General features: G+C 39.9%; 1 protein-coding gene across 4 annotated transcripts in view; it reads right to left on the bottom strand.

Annotated features, from left to right (window-relative positions):
• Positions 1 to 15,772, bottom strand: part of CPNE2 (copine 2) — a 93,860-nt gene that overhangs the window by 5,678 nt on the left and 72,410 nt on the right. For all 4 annotated transcript variants that reach the window (XM_069966006.1, XM_069966007.1, XM_069966005.1 and 1 more), the window contains 5 exons: positions 15,623 to 15,712; positions 15,433 to 15,531; positions 12,734 to 12,820; positions 10,690 to 10,749; positions 2,968 to 3,101 (listed from right to left, as the gene is read on the bottom strand). In XM_069966006.1, coding sequence (XP_069822107.1) covers positions 2,968 to 3,101; positions 10,690 to 10,749; positions 12,734 to 12,820; positions 15,433 to 15,531; positions 15,623 to 15,712 — 470 coding nt within the window. The remainder of the gene's footprint in view (positions 1 to 2,967; positions 3,102 to 10,689; positions 10,750 to 12,733; positions 12,821 to 15,432; positions 15,532 to 15,622; positions 15,713 to 15,772) is intronic.

The raw sequence follows: 15,772 nt of genomic DNA, 5'->3' as shown, positions 1-15,772 counted from the left end.
GGGTCTTTTACATGGGACAAATATCATGCAAAAATTTTTTTGATTTTAAAGGGGTGCTTCAGCATGGGGGCACTTTCTGGGGGGAGTGGGAGGACTTCAGGCGGCGTCAGACACCAGGAAGCGGCCGGGAACCGGGTACCGGAGCGCCGTGATGAGTGACCCGCCGCTGGAACTGGGGAGGTGAGTGGAGGTCTTTTACTTCAGCCACCTCCTCCCCGTTCCCCCCAAAAAGTGCCCCCACACTGGATAACCCCTTTAAGCAATAATCTTCTGGTGTAAACGTGGCAAGGAACAACTCAAAAGACTGCATCTTTTGAGCGGACCTAAAAATCATTGTTAATCGTTTTCAAGTCTTTCAGTGTAAATACTCATTGTTCATAGTATATACAGTGGATATGAACACAATTACAAATATTCACAGAATATATATGAACACAATTATGATCCTATTAACGACTTTTCATAGGGATTTGTCTTCGCGTCTAAATGCCTATTGTTTAAAAGAAAAAATCCTCACCTGTCATTTGCTAAAACAAGCGATCTATCTGTGCGTGTAAAAGAACCCTTAGGCTCCTGAAGATTTACACTATCCTGGATGCTGTTGGACCTACTCTTCTTAAATGCTAAAAATCTTGCTATTGGGATTATCAGCTCTCTAACGTGCATCCAATTGCTACATTGCCATACAGACTTTATTTCGGTGCTGTTAGACTCACATCAGCAGGAAATGCTTACGACAACTGTTGGAGTACAGCTCCCAAGTAAGCAGCTCAGCCCCCTTCCTTTCAGCACCTAAACACTCAAAAGTTCTGACATGTCTCTAAGATATTTCAAAACTTTTCTAATACTGGAAAAAAGGATATACAGTATGTTCCAATAATGCTAATCAGCAAAAATTTCCTCTTAGCGGTAAGCTGACCCTTCATAAACACTGAAAGCCAATCGATGAAGAATAACTAGGGTTGGTCAAGTCACAAAGATCGATAAGTTCAGAGTGAAGCAAGACACATTAACCCATGTACTTATGAAGAGATCAGTTTACATTACTTAGGTTCTACTATGTCAAAAAAACAGAAAGTGCAAGGAGGAATAAACTCCTTGAAAAAACAGCATGGTGAAGGCATCAGACCAATTTCACGGTCGATCCACTTGGGAACGCAAGAACTTGGGTCTAAAGAAGAAAAATGTGAAATCGTTTATATTCCAGATTTTAACGGACATTGAATTTCAGAAATAAGTTTTTCCTTCATTGAAGAAAGCAGCCGTCTTTCTCCGGTGATATGCCCAGTACGTTGTTGTGCACACAGCATAAGGGCTAGTTCACACTGAGCAAAAGCAGCTGAATTTCTGTGCTGAAATTTCAGCCGTTAAAATAGGTGCAAAGCTAATTTCCATTGTGTTGAATGGAAATTCTGCTCTGCAGTTCACACAGTGGAATTTACGCACTGAACGTTCCGCGGCTAATCCGCTGTCCGCCAGAAGAATGAACATGTTCATTCTTCCGCTAGCGGAAGCCTATACAAACCAATGGGGCTCTGATTTTCAGTTTCAGCGCAGAATACGGATTACGCACTGAATCAGCGCAGAAATGGGGAAAAAAAGGGGGGGGGGGTGGATTCTAGTATATATTCTGGTATAGTCTAGTTTACTCGCCAAATTTCAGCACTGAATGCATGCGGAATCAGCTCGGATTCCTCAAGTATTCCGCTCTGAATTTGTCAAGAGCTGATTACGAGCTGAACACTTTCCTAGCGGAATACGCAGGGATTCTGCTTACATTCTGCTTATATTCTGCTCGGAATTCAGCGTCAGTTGATTTCAGGCGGAAATATTTCCTTGCGTAATCCGCCCCTTTTGCTCTGTGTGAATGTAGCCTTACTGATCAAGCTTAGCAAGCCGATACACCAACATCAAGTCTCTGAGCACACTGGTTTGTTCCTTAATCCTGTTTTTGATGGGTCACATTAAAATGTAAAAGATTCATCAGACTTCAATTTTAAGCCACTAAAAACAGTAGGGGGAATTGCTCATTGCTGTATTTTTGTGGTTTGGTGTACAAAAGGAGCAAATTTTTGCGCAATTGCTGCATTCGCAGTTTACACCTCTTCATGCCTGTAGTCAGTTAAGTGTGACCAATACCCCAGCTTAGAGCTCACTGCACATTTATTAATAGTGACTTTTGTTCAACAGTCTAAGATATTCATTAGCTTCACACTGGGCTAAAACTTATGAAGGTGTGTGCGCCCATTTGCCTCTTAAATGCAAAGATCACATATACACACAAATACATTTACATCTCCAATGATACATTCCTCCCAATATTCTTGGATTTATCATCTATACACGCAGAGACAAAGGAGACACTGATCATGTCTCTCCTGCTAAGCATGCTTTGGCACTCCCATACGGTACTGTGTACTCTGACATTAAGATACAAGGGTCCCAGTTAGGGATGGTCCGAATCTGGTTCGGACGGGGTTTGTACGAACCCGAACCTTCCGCAATGATTACTGCTGTATCCCAGTTTTCCAGGCGGTCCTCCCGCTGTATCCACCCGCTGCACGGAGCGGGCAGACAGCGGGAATCCGATGCAGAGCGTTCGGGTTCAGCCGAACCCGAACCTCGGCGGGTTCGGACCATCCCTAGTCCCAGTGAAACTGCTTTACTGAATACAACATGGATTAAAGGGGCTATACAGGATTAGAAATACATAGGTGACTACTGGCAAACAGCTCTGGCCCCACCTCATTTAGGGAATGAGAAATAGCTATGCACTGTGAAGGAGGCTGTCAGGGGCTAAATAATAACAGAGAGAGCACTAAAATCAACCTGTCGCCTTGTTTTGTATATTCATAATTATAACTCTTTATAACTTTATTATTATTATTATTGTTGTTATTTTCCCAGCAAGTTATAAAGCTGTGTCAATGGTTATTTTGGTATCTTACTGCAAATGTGGCTACTTACGAATCATAATCCTGAATTATTTGCCCAACAGACCATAATGCAGAAAGGTATTCATTTGTGCCCATAGGGTTGATATAATGGAGAGAGGAGGCATCTCGAGGATTCCCATTTGATGCTGTGAAGTCAATTCCAACCTAAAGATAAAGCAATAACTCTTAATGAATAAAGTAAAAGAATTTAGGTCTTTGGGTATTCAGCAAATGCATTTTATATTTTCTTTTTTAAACCTCAGCCTACAGTACACTATAGGTGTCACAGTTTTGCATGACTTCTCTGTCTGGTCAGTCCCATATACATTAGGGAACATATTAACAAGGAATCACATCTTTTTTTGGTGCCTTTCATAACAAAAGTTTGGCACTGAGCATTTACACTTCAGTTTCAAAAGCTTTCAGCAAAAATAAAAATTAAAAAAATATTACAGCATGCATATAATTAAAACATTTTTTAAAAGAGAGTGCTTTAGATTTTTACACTTAAAGTGTCACTGTTGTGTTTTTTTTTTTTTACTACAGGCGATTTTAAGAAACGTTGTAATTGGGTTTATTAGGCAAATATGCCATTATCTGCATTCAAAAAGACTTTCCCCAGGTTTCCCATCCCCACCCCCTCCTCTCTCTCATTCACTGTCTATTATCAGGAAATCACGTCTTATTTACATCAGACGTGTCCTGTCTGTTCTATGGAGAGGAGAGGGTGGAGGAGGGAGATTAGTCGCCAGCAGAGAGCAAAGAAAAAAGGATTACACAGCGGGACCTGTGTGAAAGCTGGTATTCAGAGGTCAGAGAGGTCAGTACTGACTTCAGAGGAGATAACCCGGTGATGTAGCTGTAAATTAACTCTTTATTGTCCTGTTTTGGTGCCTCATCTCCCTCCACCCCTCCTCTCTCCATAAGAGAACCATGAAGATAGGGGGAAGAGCTTCAAACTGCTTTTTTATGATAAAAAAAACCCCAATTACAAAGTTTCTTAAAATCGCCTGTACAAAAAAAACAAGACAGTGACACTTTAATGCTTAATGCAGTTTGTTTATCTTATCTAGCTACCATCAAATATAGTAGACACTGTGCACAGTTTCCCACACTTCTTAGAAGTGGTAAATTCATGCATTTTATTACATCAAATCTGTCCATTTAAACAGATACATTCTAAACAGAACTGAAACTAAAGGCTGACAAAAATCAGACAACCCAACCTGTGGTAAGCAAGCACCAATCTGCTAAATCCGCGCTTGTTTACCAAGTCTATTACACGGCTCAATATTCCTGCAGGCAGGGCTGCATGGACATTGTTAGCGATGTCTGTGCAGCCCTTCCTTGAAAGGGGAACTCCAGCAAAAATATATATATTTTTTTTATTAACTGGTACCAGAAAGATATATAGATGTGTAAATTAATTCTATTTAAAAATCTTAGGTCTTCCAGTACCTATCAGCTGCTGTAGGTCCTGCAGGGAGTGTTTTTAACTTTTCAATCTAAAACAGTGCTTTCTGCTACCTATGACAGGAACTCTGCCACTTGTGACTGTCTAGATCAGTAGTAAATCCACAAGGAAAACCTCTACTGGTTTGGACAGACTGAAAATAAAACACCACTTCCTGCTGGACATACAGCAGCTGATACTGGATCTGAGATTTTTAAATAGAAGTAATTTACAAACCTGGGTAACTTTCTGGTACTAGTTGATTTGATCTGATTTGTACCTATCGGCCAATGACTTTTTTCACATGTTGAAGGACTGTGATCAGGTGCCAAGTTAGTGTTTGCTTGTTTGCCAGATGATCAATGTCTTTTTTACATGGGGAGATACCTGCCTAATTTGGAAGATAATCCCTCTGTGTAATAGGGCCTTTAGGAAGAAAACAAAGATCTAGGACAAGAATAGAATTCCCTGTGCATATACTGCACTAAACATGTAAGATTCTGCAAATTAGAGGGAAACTGCATGCCTTTGTATTTACTGTAGGCTTTTGTATAAAATGAACCCCTAAAGTGTCACTGTTGTTATAACTTTCAAAGTCTAAATCAACAGTAGATGTGATATCAAGTTTTCAATTTACATTCATTACTGTTTTTTGTTATCTTGCTATAAAACAAAGCTATACTTACTTCAAATCCAGGTCCAGTCTCCCGAAGGCAGCATTTTAGTCTTTTGTTAGTTGAAAAAAAAAAGACTAAACACAGGAAGTCCCAGCCAGTAGAGTGTCACAGCTCAATGTGTCCATTAGTCACATGACTGTCTTCTCTGTGAGCGCTCAAATGACCGGGACTTCCTACATTTAGTCTCTTTTTTTAACCAGCACAAGACTAAAAAGATGCTTTCAAGAGACTGGACCTGGATACAAGTATAGCTTTGTACTGCTAAGAGCTGTGGTCTCCGGCTGGCGCCCTGTATGGAGGGGGCTCAGGTCCAGAGTCCTATACACTGTTGATAGCATAAGGGTGAGCATGCTCCACTGCGAACCCAGTACATGTGCATCTAGCCTGGTGGGGTATTTCCATCTCAACTAATTTAGTTATACTCATGGGGCTTGTCAAGGTAAATATTTTTTCAAACATATTTATTCACCAAATCTGCCTCCTTCTCCTGATTTGCTGCTCTTTCCTTCCCATTGTTGACAGCTCATTGTCTACTTTACCAACCACCACTCTGCTCTAAAAGCATTGGTCTGGCTTGTCTACTCACCCAACAAGTTTAACCCCTTAAGGACACATGACGGGTATACCCGTGATGTGGACGTTAAGGGGGATCAGAGAGGGCTCCCGGCGTAAGCCCTCTATGCAGCACGCGGTCCCCGGTTGCTATGTGCAGCCAGGGACCATGGGCATTAGCCGATCACCGCAGCCGGCTAATTAACTATTCATATGCAGCTGTCAAAGCTGACAGCTGCATTTGGATAGTATGTGTGGCCCCTGTCCCTGGTGTCTAGTGGGGGATCTCACCCCCCCCCCCCCCCCGCAATGCGATCACGGAGGGGAGATCAGTGCTGTGTATATAGAAGTCCCCCATATTACTGTATGTAAAACTAAAATAAAGTGTTTTTATTAATAAATAACACCCTCCCCTAATAAAAGTCCAAATCACCCCCCTTTTCCCATTTTATAAATAAAAATAAATAAAAAAACAAACATGTTTGGTATCGCTGCGTGCGTTATCGCCCGAAATATTAATTAATTTAATTCATGATCCCTCACGGTAAACAGCGTAAGCGTCAAAATTCCAAAAAGCAAAATTGCGCATTTTTTGTCGCATCAAATCCAGAAAAATTGTAATAAAAAGCAATAAAAAAGTCGTATATGCGCAATCAAGGTACCTATAGAACACATCATGGCGCAAAAAATGGCACCTCACACAGCCCCATAGACCAAAGGATAAAAGCGCTACAAGCATGGGAATAGAGTGATTTTAAGGAACGTTTATTTTCTGTAAAAGATAAAAAAATTTTACGAGCCATCAATTAATATAAAGGTTATACATGTTACATATCGTTTTAATCATATCGGCTTGAGGAACATATATAACATGTCAGTTTTTCCATAGGACACACAGCATAAAAATGAAGCCCCCCCCAAAGAAAAAGAATTGCGTTTTTTTTTTCAATTTCACTTTTTTTCAATTTTTTTTCTGGTTTTGCAGCATAGTTTATGCAAAAATTCAGCTTGTCATTGCAAAGTACAATTAGTGATGCAAAAAATAAGGGCTCATGTGGGTCCGTAGGTGTAAAAATGCAACTGCTATGGCCTTATATACACAAGGAGGAAAAAAACGAAAACGCAAAAATTTTAATTTGCCCAGTCCTTAAGGGGTTAACTATGTTAGTTGAGGTGGGAATACCCTTTTAATAAGTCAGGGGAAGTAGTCTGTCCTGGATCAGCTGTCAACTACAGAATGACATCATCCACACCCCTCCCCACCCGGATCTGTATGCCGCTGCTGCTGTCTCTTCTGGATTATGATACTTGATAGTTATATAGCTTCCCTGAAGCTGTGTTCACACACTGCCTTTTGCTGCGCTTTTTAAGTATTCGCAATTGTGGCAAAAACTACCACAGTTGTGCAAATCACGGTAAAGACATGTAATTTATACCCCGATTTTGGAAAATGCTAGAAAAAACACAGGTAAAAAGTATGAAAAAGGCAGCAAAAAGTCAACATGTGAATGCACACTTTGAATAAAGAAATGGATCAAGACTGCATATAATGTGAACTAAAACCAACAATCCATGCCTGTCACATAAGCTAAAACAGGTAAGCACAAGCCATACACATTATTTTCTATTAATAGCCTAGGTTCCACTTTATAAGCAAAAAATAAAAAATAAATCCAGGAGTGTTTCTTTAAGATTCTCAGTGATGGTAGAATGGTCCTTTGGGGTACTGTTAGTTGGGTGCATTATGCTATCCTAGAGGCATAGTTATGTTCTGCTGTGATAAATAAAGAATAATAATATCTGTCCTGGGGCAATATAAGAAATAAGAGACAAGGCAGCCCTATAACTGCACATGCTGTGATTTCTAGATTTCTATTTACATAGAAAGCAAAGAGTGTTCCCAGTAAGAGGCTTCTCACTCTATGCCCACCATGCAGCTCTATTATACTGTTTTAGCTTCTGATATTTACTTTACATTTTCTTTACATTATGAGGTCATGTTCACATTTAGTAAAACACCGGCCATTCCATGACCCATCCCGATCACAGAACTGTCACAGTGTGAACATCACAGTTACTGATGATCATCCCGGCAGTACCACAGTACCTTCACTGCTGCTGAATTCGGATGCGGGCGCATCAGTATGCGCCCGCATACGAATTCCCCTCTGCAAACAATGGAGCGTGCGGCCGGAGTTGCACGCTCCATTGTATAAACTGACAGGTTCTCTGTGGCCGCTAATTAATGAATAGTGGCCGCAGAAAACTGACTGAAAATGAAATGTCAGTCCGTGATTATTATTAAACTATTAAACTTACATTGTGTGAACATAGCCTTATTCTACTGTTGTGAATGGAATTCCAGAGATCTACTTAGCAGGAAATAACTTTTACGGGAAAGTGTTGTGGGCATGCTTTATGGCATATGTAAAGATCACTGTGCAAGGTTGGGGAGGAGGGTTCTCTGCCTCCATCTTTACAATAGAGATGTTAGGTTTCATTGTAATTCTGCCTTCTGATGATCAGGAAATGACTGCTGGTCCTGCCCAAGAAGGGAAGGGAATGTATGCTTATTGATAGGGTCCTCTAATCAATGGGAAAACTATAAAATATAAAGAAAAGGTTATTTTCTGATAATACAGTCCATCACTGGAACAAGAAAGATATGGTGCAGCTCCATATGAGGAATAACTAAGGTTAACTAATAGTGTCCACCTTCAAGGACTAGGGTCAAAGGTCATGTAAACAAAAGATAATTAGTCCTCTTGCTATCCCTTAATAAAATCAAATGTATTATAAAAAACATGGACATTTAATTCATAATACTCATAAATATACACATAAAGGGCGCTTTATAAATAAATAAAGAATAATAATAATAATAATAATAATAATAATAATAATAATAAACAATTATAATAAACAGTAGGCTAAAGAAAAGGAAAAATCCGGCAGGGCCCTTGCGGTGATAGTTTGGTAAATGTCCGCTTGATATAATTACAGATTTAACATGTTCTATGGCTCTTGGCTTTATGTCCAATCAGGAAACTAAGCTATCCATTCAGGAAGACTGCTGACAATGAGGCCGCATGCTCACCGTCTTTCCCTGGGACTACAAAAGCAGAGAGCAGCAATGGAAAATAGCAGCAGTCACAGAGCGCCTGGGACCAGCCCTCGGGACGCTGAGATTGGTGAGATGTGTGACTGGCAATCAAACAGCACTTCTCCCCTGGACCCCGCAAGCATTCTATGATAAATCTTGGCAGATCCTTAACTATATAATAGAACAAGTTTATTCCATTATTGTATCAAGCGGACATTTACCAAACCGCAAGAGTCCTCCAGCATTTTTCCTTTTCTTTTTTTAGCCTACTGTTTATTATATTTGTTTATTTGTATATTTATGAGTTTTATGAATTATTATTATTATTATTATTTATTTATAAAGCGCCCTTAGTTCCAGAGCGCTATACAATAGATAGGCAACAGGCAGGAACAATACAAGATCAGAAAACATTACATGAAGGCAAAAGACAGACTGGTACATGGGGGAAGAGGACCCTGCCCGCGAGGGCTTACAATCTATGGGGTCCATGCTCCTATCTTTTACCATACATTTGATTTTATTAAGGGCTACCTAGAGGACTAGCTATCTTTTGTTTACATTCCATTACTGTCTACTATATGTCTATCCTTATAAAAGCAAATAATGCACTATTTATAGGCTTTGTGGTCAGAAAGTGACTCTTGTAGGAGATTTCATATCCCATGCGGGGAGGGGGGCATAGCAAATGGTCTGGGGAAAAGAAGACATAATATCTCAAAAGGGCACATTCAGGTGCACCGTAATACATATTACGATCAATAGTACTAGCTGATGTGAAAATGGATACAGCTAGGCCTTACTCAAGTCTTCTCTACTCCTCCAGGCCTATTGATAAGGTTGATGTCATTGAATGTGTTAAGCACTGACGAAGTTTTCCAGGAAACAAATATTGATAGCCTATAACCCACCAGCCTCAGCTCCACCACAAGCCTAAGCTTCTATTAAACTGAATAGGAGCCAAGTATGAACCATCTGCTTCCAGTCACATCCTCATTGTAGTGCAGGCACTGAACAGATGATCAGCAGGGGCACTGGGTGTCCCCCACCAATCAACTATTGATAGGCTGTTTGGTGGATAGCCTATCAATAATAACTTTTTGGGAAAACCTCTTTAAAAGAGTAGTTCACAAAAAGAAATGTTCTTTCACATCAAATGCCAGGGATTTGTAATTTACTTCTATTAAAAACTTATCAGCTGCTTATAAGTACTGGGAGACAGGATTTTTTAATAGAAGTAAACTACAAATCTCTGGCACTTTTTGGTACCAGTTGATTTGAAAGAAATAATTCTTTGGTGAACTACTTTAAGGATGCAATACAGATATTACTGGCAAGGATGTATTGTGGACCAATGCTTTGCTATACTGGTTTTACCCAGTGAACTATATTTACATGGAGATTGACTGCAGAGCAACACTACTATGGCACTTGTGCATACTGTGTCTAAGAGGTTGTTGAAGGAGAAGATAAACCCCTATTACACGGGGCGATTCAGAGGAGCAAACAAGCGCCATCCTGTCAGGTCATTGCTCGCTTGTTCCTAGTTCCCCGCTAGCTGCCGGTGCTTTTACAAGTGATGGCAGTGAGCAAGTAAGAGCCGAGGAACCACGGGGAGCTGGGGGGGGGGGGGTGTTGCCCAGGTGATCGCTAGATCCTACAGGCAGGTCCTACATAGGTCCTCTATATAGCCCTTTAGAACTGTAAAATCTTCGGCCTCTGGACATCTGGGACCAGTAGGATATTTTATATCAAGACTTATTTGCAAAGTTTCTTGATTGTGATGCATTAGAGTGTTGATATTTAACCTATAATTACTTCTGGATAAGTTGCTTACAGTAAATACTTTATGACTCATATGCTTTATAAAAAGCTGCTTAATGCAACAACTTGTGTAAATCTACTGAGTGCAGTTGATTCCTCATACAGGCGGTATAGTAGATACAAGGGAAAGACAGGAATACTTACCGTAAACATTAACTGGCATCCTCCCAGTATGTAATCAAGGAAGGAATAGTCTCTTGTGATCTGAAAGAAAGGCATATGAACCTGTTATGTGTGATCATATGACTGTAATACAATGGCAGCTAACATTATAGCAACACAGCACAAAGATTGAAAATCAACCAGTTATACAATCTTTTTCATTTAAATTTTGTTATCAAGTATATAATGGCATCAACAGCATTATACACAGTAAATATAATAATAAAGATTTTAGAAACAACTGAATTATTAACAGTATCTACAAAAATATGAGTGTGAAGTAATAGTATACACACACACACACACACACATCCAGAGTTCTTTTTTGGAACGCCTGATTTACATGGTAGTAAGGGAAAGAAGAGAACATGGTTTGAGTGCTGTCAGGACAAACTTTCTCCTTTACCCTCAGTTCAACTTTGAGGCTGGGTTCACACACAGTATATTTCAGTCAGTATTGTGGTCCTCATATTGCAACCAAAACCAGGAGTAGATTAAAAACACAGAAAGGATCTGTTCACACAATGTTGAAATTGAGTGGATGGCTGCCATTTAATGGCAAATATTTGCTGTTATTTTAGAACAACGGCTGTTATATTGAAATAACGGCAGTTATTTACTGTTATATGGCGGCCATCCACTAAATTTAACATTGTGTGAACAGATCCTTTCTGTGTTTTTAATCCACTCCTGGTTTTGGTTGCAATATGAGGACCACAATACTGACTGAAATATATGTAGTGTGAACGCAGCCTAAACTTGTGGTCTGGTATATTTAAGAGAGACAGGTTTAAAGGGCCCACTACCTGGAGACACTTTACAAAAGTACATTGGGCAATGTATTCCTAGCAGCTATGCTATTATACTGACTGTTATACATCTTATAGTGGGATTGTCACTGTGTTGAATTAAAGCATATCAACAAAGTGGGTGCCCAACTCAACAGCTTAAAGATTTAGCTTCCGTAAGTACCCCAAAATCTGAATAAAATCCTATGCAGCAGTAAGATATAGATAGTTTGGATACCTACCTTATGTATCATTGGGCTAAATGTAAAAATGAAAAAAGTAAACTAATGCGAAAAGTCTAAAAAAATATAATCCACATGGGAGTATTATGCATAAATAAAATGTAATCTAGTGGCAATTTCCTATGTGCCGTAAATATGTATAAATGTATTGGTGCTTGTTTACTGAGCCTCTACAAGGCTTGATTAATTGTGTGGCTGAACTGCACAAAAGATCATTGGGTTGTTTGTACGGCCCTTAACATCCCTCATTGTAATGATGATTTTGTTTGTCCTGTGTTAAAGGGCCTAAAGGCAGAATAATCTTCTCTTTGGAGAGTAACAGATGGGTCACCTATGTGTTCCTAATATTGATTTGTTAAAGGTGCCCACTTACCCGATATTCTCCGCAAGTAAAAGAGCCAGCAATCAGCCGACAAACTAGCAAACACTTGTTTATCAAGCTTTAGGGCTAGTTCACACGGAGAAAAATCGGCGGAATTCAATTCCATCTGCCTCAGTGTGACACTGTTTCTCTTCAAGCGAGCAGCTGCGGAGAGCGGAGGTGCGCGAGCCCTCCCGTAGAGTAACAGTGTCTGGCTGAGGCAGGCGTGATTTCGTGGCGGAGAGTTCCGCTGCGAAATTCCACCAATGTTACTCAGCGTGAACTGGCCCTTAGAGCAGCAGTATAAATGATCGATATTGGCCGCACATCTTTGGGGGACATTTATCAAATGGTGAAAAATATACACTGGTGTAAACTGCCGATAGCAAACAATCACAGCTCGGCTTTCAGCTCTGGTAAAATGAAAGCTGAGCTGTGATTGGTTGCTGTGGGAAGATTACACACGTGTCTATTTTACACCCTTTGATAAATCTGGCCCTCTATGTCTAAACAGAGGATGTGCGGTCGGTAACAATACATTTAAATGGCTGCAGCACGATTGATTGAGCTTTGTGAAGGCTCTGCAGATGTGTAAAAGGGCCCTAAAAATACAGTATTTAAGAGATGAGCTTTACCTTACAAGTTTTAATTATGATTACTCCAGAGTTCTTATAGCTTCTTTTCTTTTTTTGTTTCTTTGGGTTAATGCAGTCAAATTCCACCTGGAAAAAATATTCATATTCATCAGGGAAAACTTTACACAATGGGTGTAATCACAGCTCAGCTTTCATATCTTAATGAGCACTGTTAAAATGAAAACTGAGTTGTGATTGGTTGCTATAGGGCAGATTTTGATTAACTCATTTCCTTAAAGCGCCTCTGTACCCACAATCTGACCCCCCCTAACCACTTGTACCTTCGGATAGCTCCTTTTAACCCCTTCGCGTCAGTAATATTTATATATACGTTCCTACTGCACATACCCCGTGCAGTAGGAATGTATATATACAATCCCTGTACTGACAGGGTTATTGATGTGAGCGGGAGCACTGCAGAGAGAGCGATCCCACTCACATCAGTCTCCGGGGCCGCAGGTAATGAGAGTCAGCTGAGACTCATTAATCCCTTAAACGCTGCGATCTACAGCGATCGCGTCGTTTAAAGTGCTCAGTGACAGATCAAGCATCTGTCACTGAGTGTCCCGATCGCATGTGCCGACAGGCGGGGGTAAGCTCTTTACCTCCGTCCTGTTGGATCCGCGATCTTTGTGTAGAGTCTGCTCTCAGGCAGCTCTATACATAGATCGGCGATAACACTGATCTATGCTATGCTATGGCATAGCATAGATCAGTATATGCAATCTAATGATTGCATGTTTTACAGTAAATAAAAGTGTTAAAAAAGTGTAAGAAAAAAGTTTTTAAAGTATTAAAAACGCCCTTATAAACCCCCTCCCAATAAAAGTTTAAAATACCCCCTTGCCCATTATCAAAATATAAATATAAATAAATAAATAAACATATTATATATTATAGTGTGCAGAATTGTCCGATCTATTAAAATATAACATTATTGTTTCCGCACGGTGAGTGGCATAAACGGAAAAAAACCCCCAAAAAACGCACTAGCATTGCTGATTTTATTAAATTATATATCACAAAAAAATTAATAAAGAGCAATCAAAATTTTTCTGCTACACCAATATGATATTAATAAAAACAAGAGATCATGGCACAAAAAATGACACCTCAACCAGCCCTATAGGTGGAAAAAAGCGCTATGGCTCTAAGAAGGCAGGGAGGAACACTGCATTAATCCTACCCGGACTTTTGTGCATCAAAGGGCTCTGTCTTAAAGGGGTTAATCCAAGATCTGTCCTGGGGTCTGTTTGGCAGGTGATGCAGTTATTGTCCTAGAAAACAACTTTTAAACTTGCAGCCCCGTGCCTGTAGGTCAGGGCTTAGAGTATCTGTGCCCTAACTTTGCACCACCCCTCCATCCCTCCTCCCCACCCTCTTCATCATTAGGAATGCTACTGGAACATTTTCTCCTATCTGAACATTGCACAGGTGCCTTAACGATCCAGCCCATGTTCAGTATTTACACAGCTGATGAATAGGAGACAATCTGCCTGGAGCATTCCTAATGATGAGGAGGGCGGGGAGGAGGGACAGAGAGGTTGTGGCAGCCTAATGCATACAAAATCTAAGCCCCGACCTTTGGGCACGGGGCTGCCAGTTTAAAAGTTGTTTTTTAGGACAATAACTGCATCACCTGCCGAACAGACCCCTAGACAGATCTAGGATTAAAAGCAGCTATCCGAAGGTACAAGCTTTTTTTTTTTTGGGGGGGGGGGGGGGGGGGTCAGATTGTGGGTACAGAGTCGCTTTAAATCATCTAGGCCTTGTTCACATGAGTAAAAACGACTTGGCTTTCTACATGTTTTGTCCACATGATAAACACCTTCTATTGGCTATGTTCACACATGGTATTTCCATCAGTCTGTTGGTTAGTATGTATATATATATATATATATATATATATATATATATATATAAATTTATAGTTTTACCCTGTCAGTACTCCTGTTTTTGGTTGAAAAAAGACTGACCAAAAGACTGACAGAAATACTGTGTGTGAATATAGCCATTCAGTGGAGAATGTTTACAAAATCCATGCTTCTAGGCAGTTTTCAGAAAGACTTTAGTTTTTATCTACTACAATGTACACCTGCAAACAAGCATGTCTCCTATAATGGCGTAGATTTCTAATGGCGCTGCAGGGGCAGCCTCAGATGTGCCTCTCAATAAATGCAACACAGTTAACACGGGAAGGATTTTACAAAAGAGTGGTGTATAAAACGTCACTCTTAGGCCTTATTCACACGCCCCGTAATCTACGGATCCGTATTTCCGTAATCGAGTTAGTGCACATTGTTGTCTATTGGGCTATTCACACAAGCAGTAGATTACAAGGATGCAAACCAATGCTGAAAAAAAGGACATGTCCTAGTGTGGACCTAGATTTTTTTTACAGATCCTCTCGTAGAAATCAATGGAATCCACTATTTTTTAAGGCTTGTAACCAGTTTGGCATCCGTAAATCAGTTTGACATGTAAAAAAAAATCCGTAATCTTTAGCAGATTGTACGAGTGGATAGCGGGAGGAATGTACGTGAACTTGTGCATAAGGCCTCTGTGAATTCCCCTCTATGTCTATAAAGGGGATTTGAATTTTTTTTTTAAACGTTCCCTTATGTCCCAACATGCTAGCTTATTACCTATAAAAATGTATTATGGTCACACAAAAAATGGCTACATTGGCAGATACTCACAGACATGCCTTCACGAGCCTCACACATTTTGATTGCTGTAGTCTGAAATTCTCCTATAAAGTCATGTCCTCCATCATTGTCATAATCAAAGCATACAATCTGTTAAATAAACCACATACGATTGTCAGCCGAGTTAGATTAAAAAAAATCGTCACAAAAATAAGTGTTATCTTTATTAAAGCAGAATAACCTTTATTGGCTTCTCAATGTCTCCATTACACAAAGATTGTAAGGGCACAGTAAACGGCTTCCACACAGGGTCCAGAGTATATTTTATAACCTGACAACAAAAACACAACCATAAAAATCACTTTTCATTAGTTGTAAAAGCTGAAAATTA

The sequence above is a fragment of the Dendropsophus ebraccatus genome, chromosome 4 (assembly GCF_027789765.1).
Source record: "Dendropsophus ebraccatus isolate aDenEbr1 chromosome 4, aDenEbr1.pat, whole genome shotgun sequence".
NCBI classification, from domain to species: Eukaryota; Metazoa; Chordata; class Amphibia; order Anura; family Hylidae; genus Dendropsophus; species Dendropsophus ebraccatus.
The sequence above is the reverse complement of the archived record's forward strand: the minus strand, read 5'-3'. Positions and strand labels throughout refer to the sequence as shown.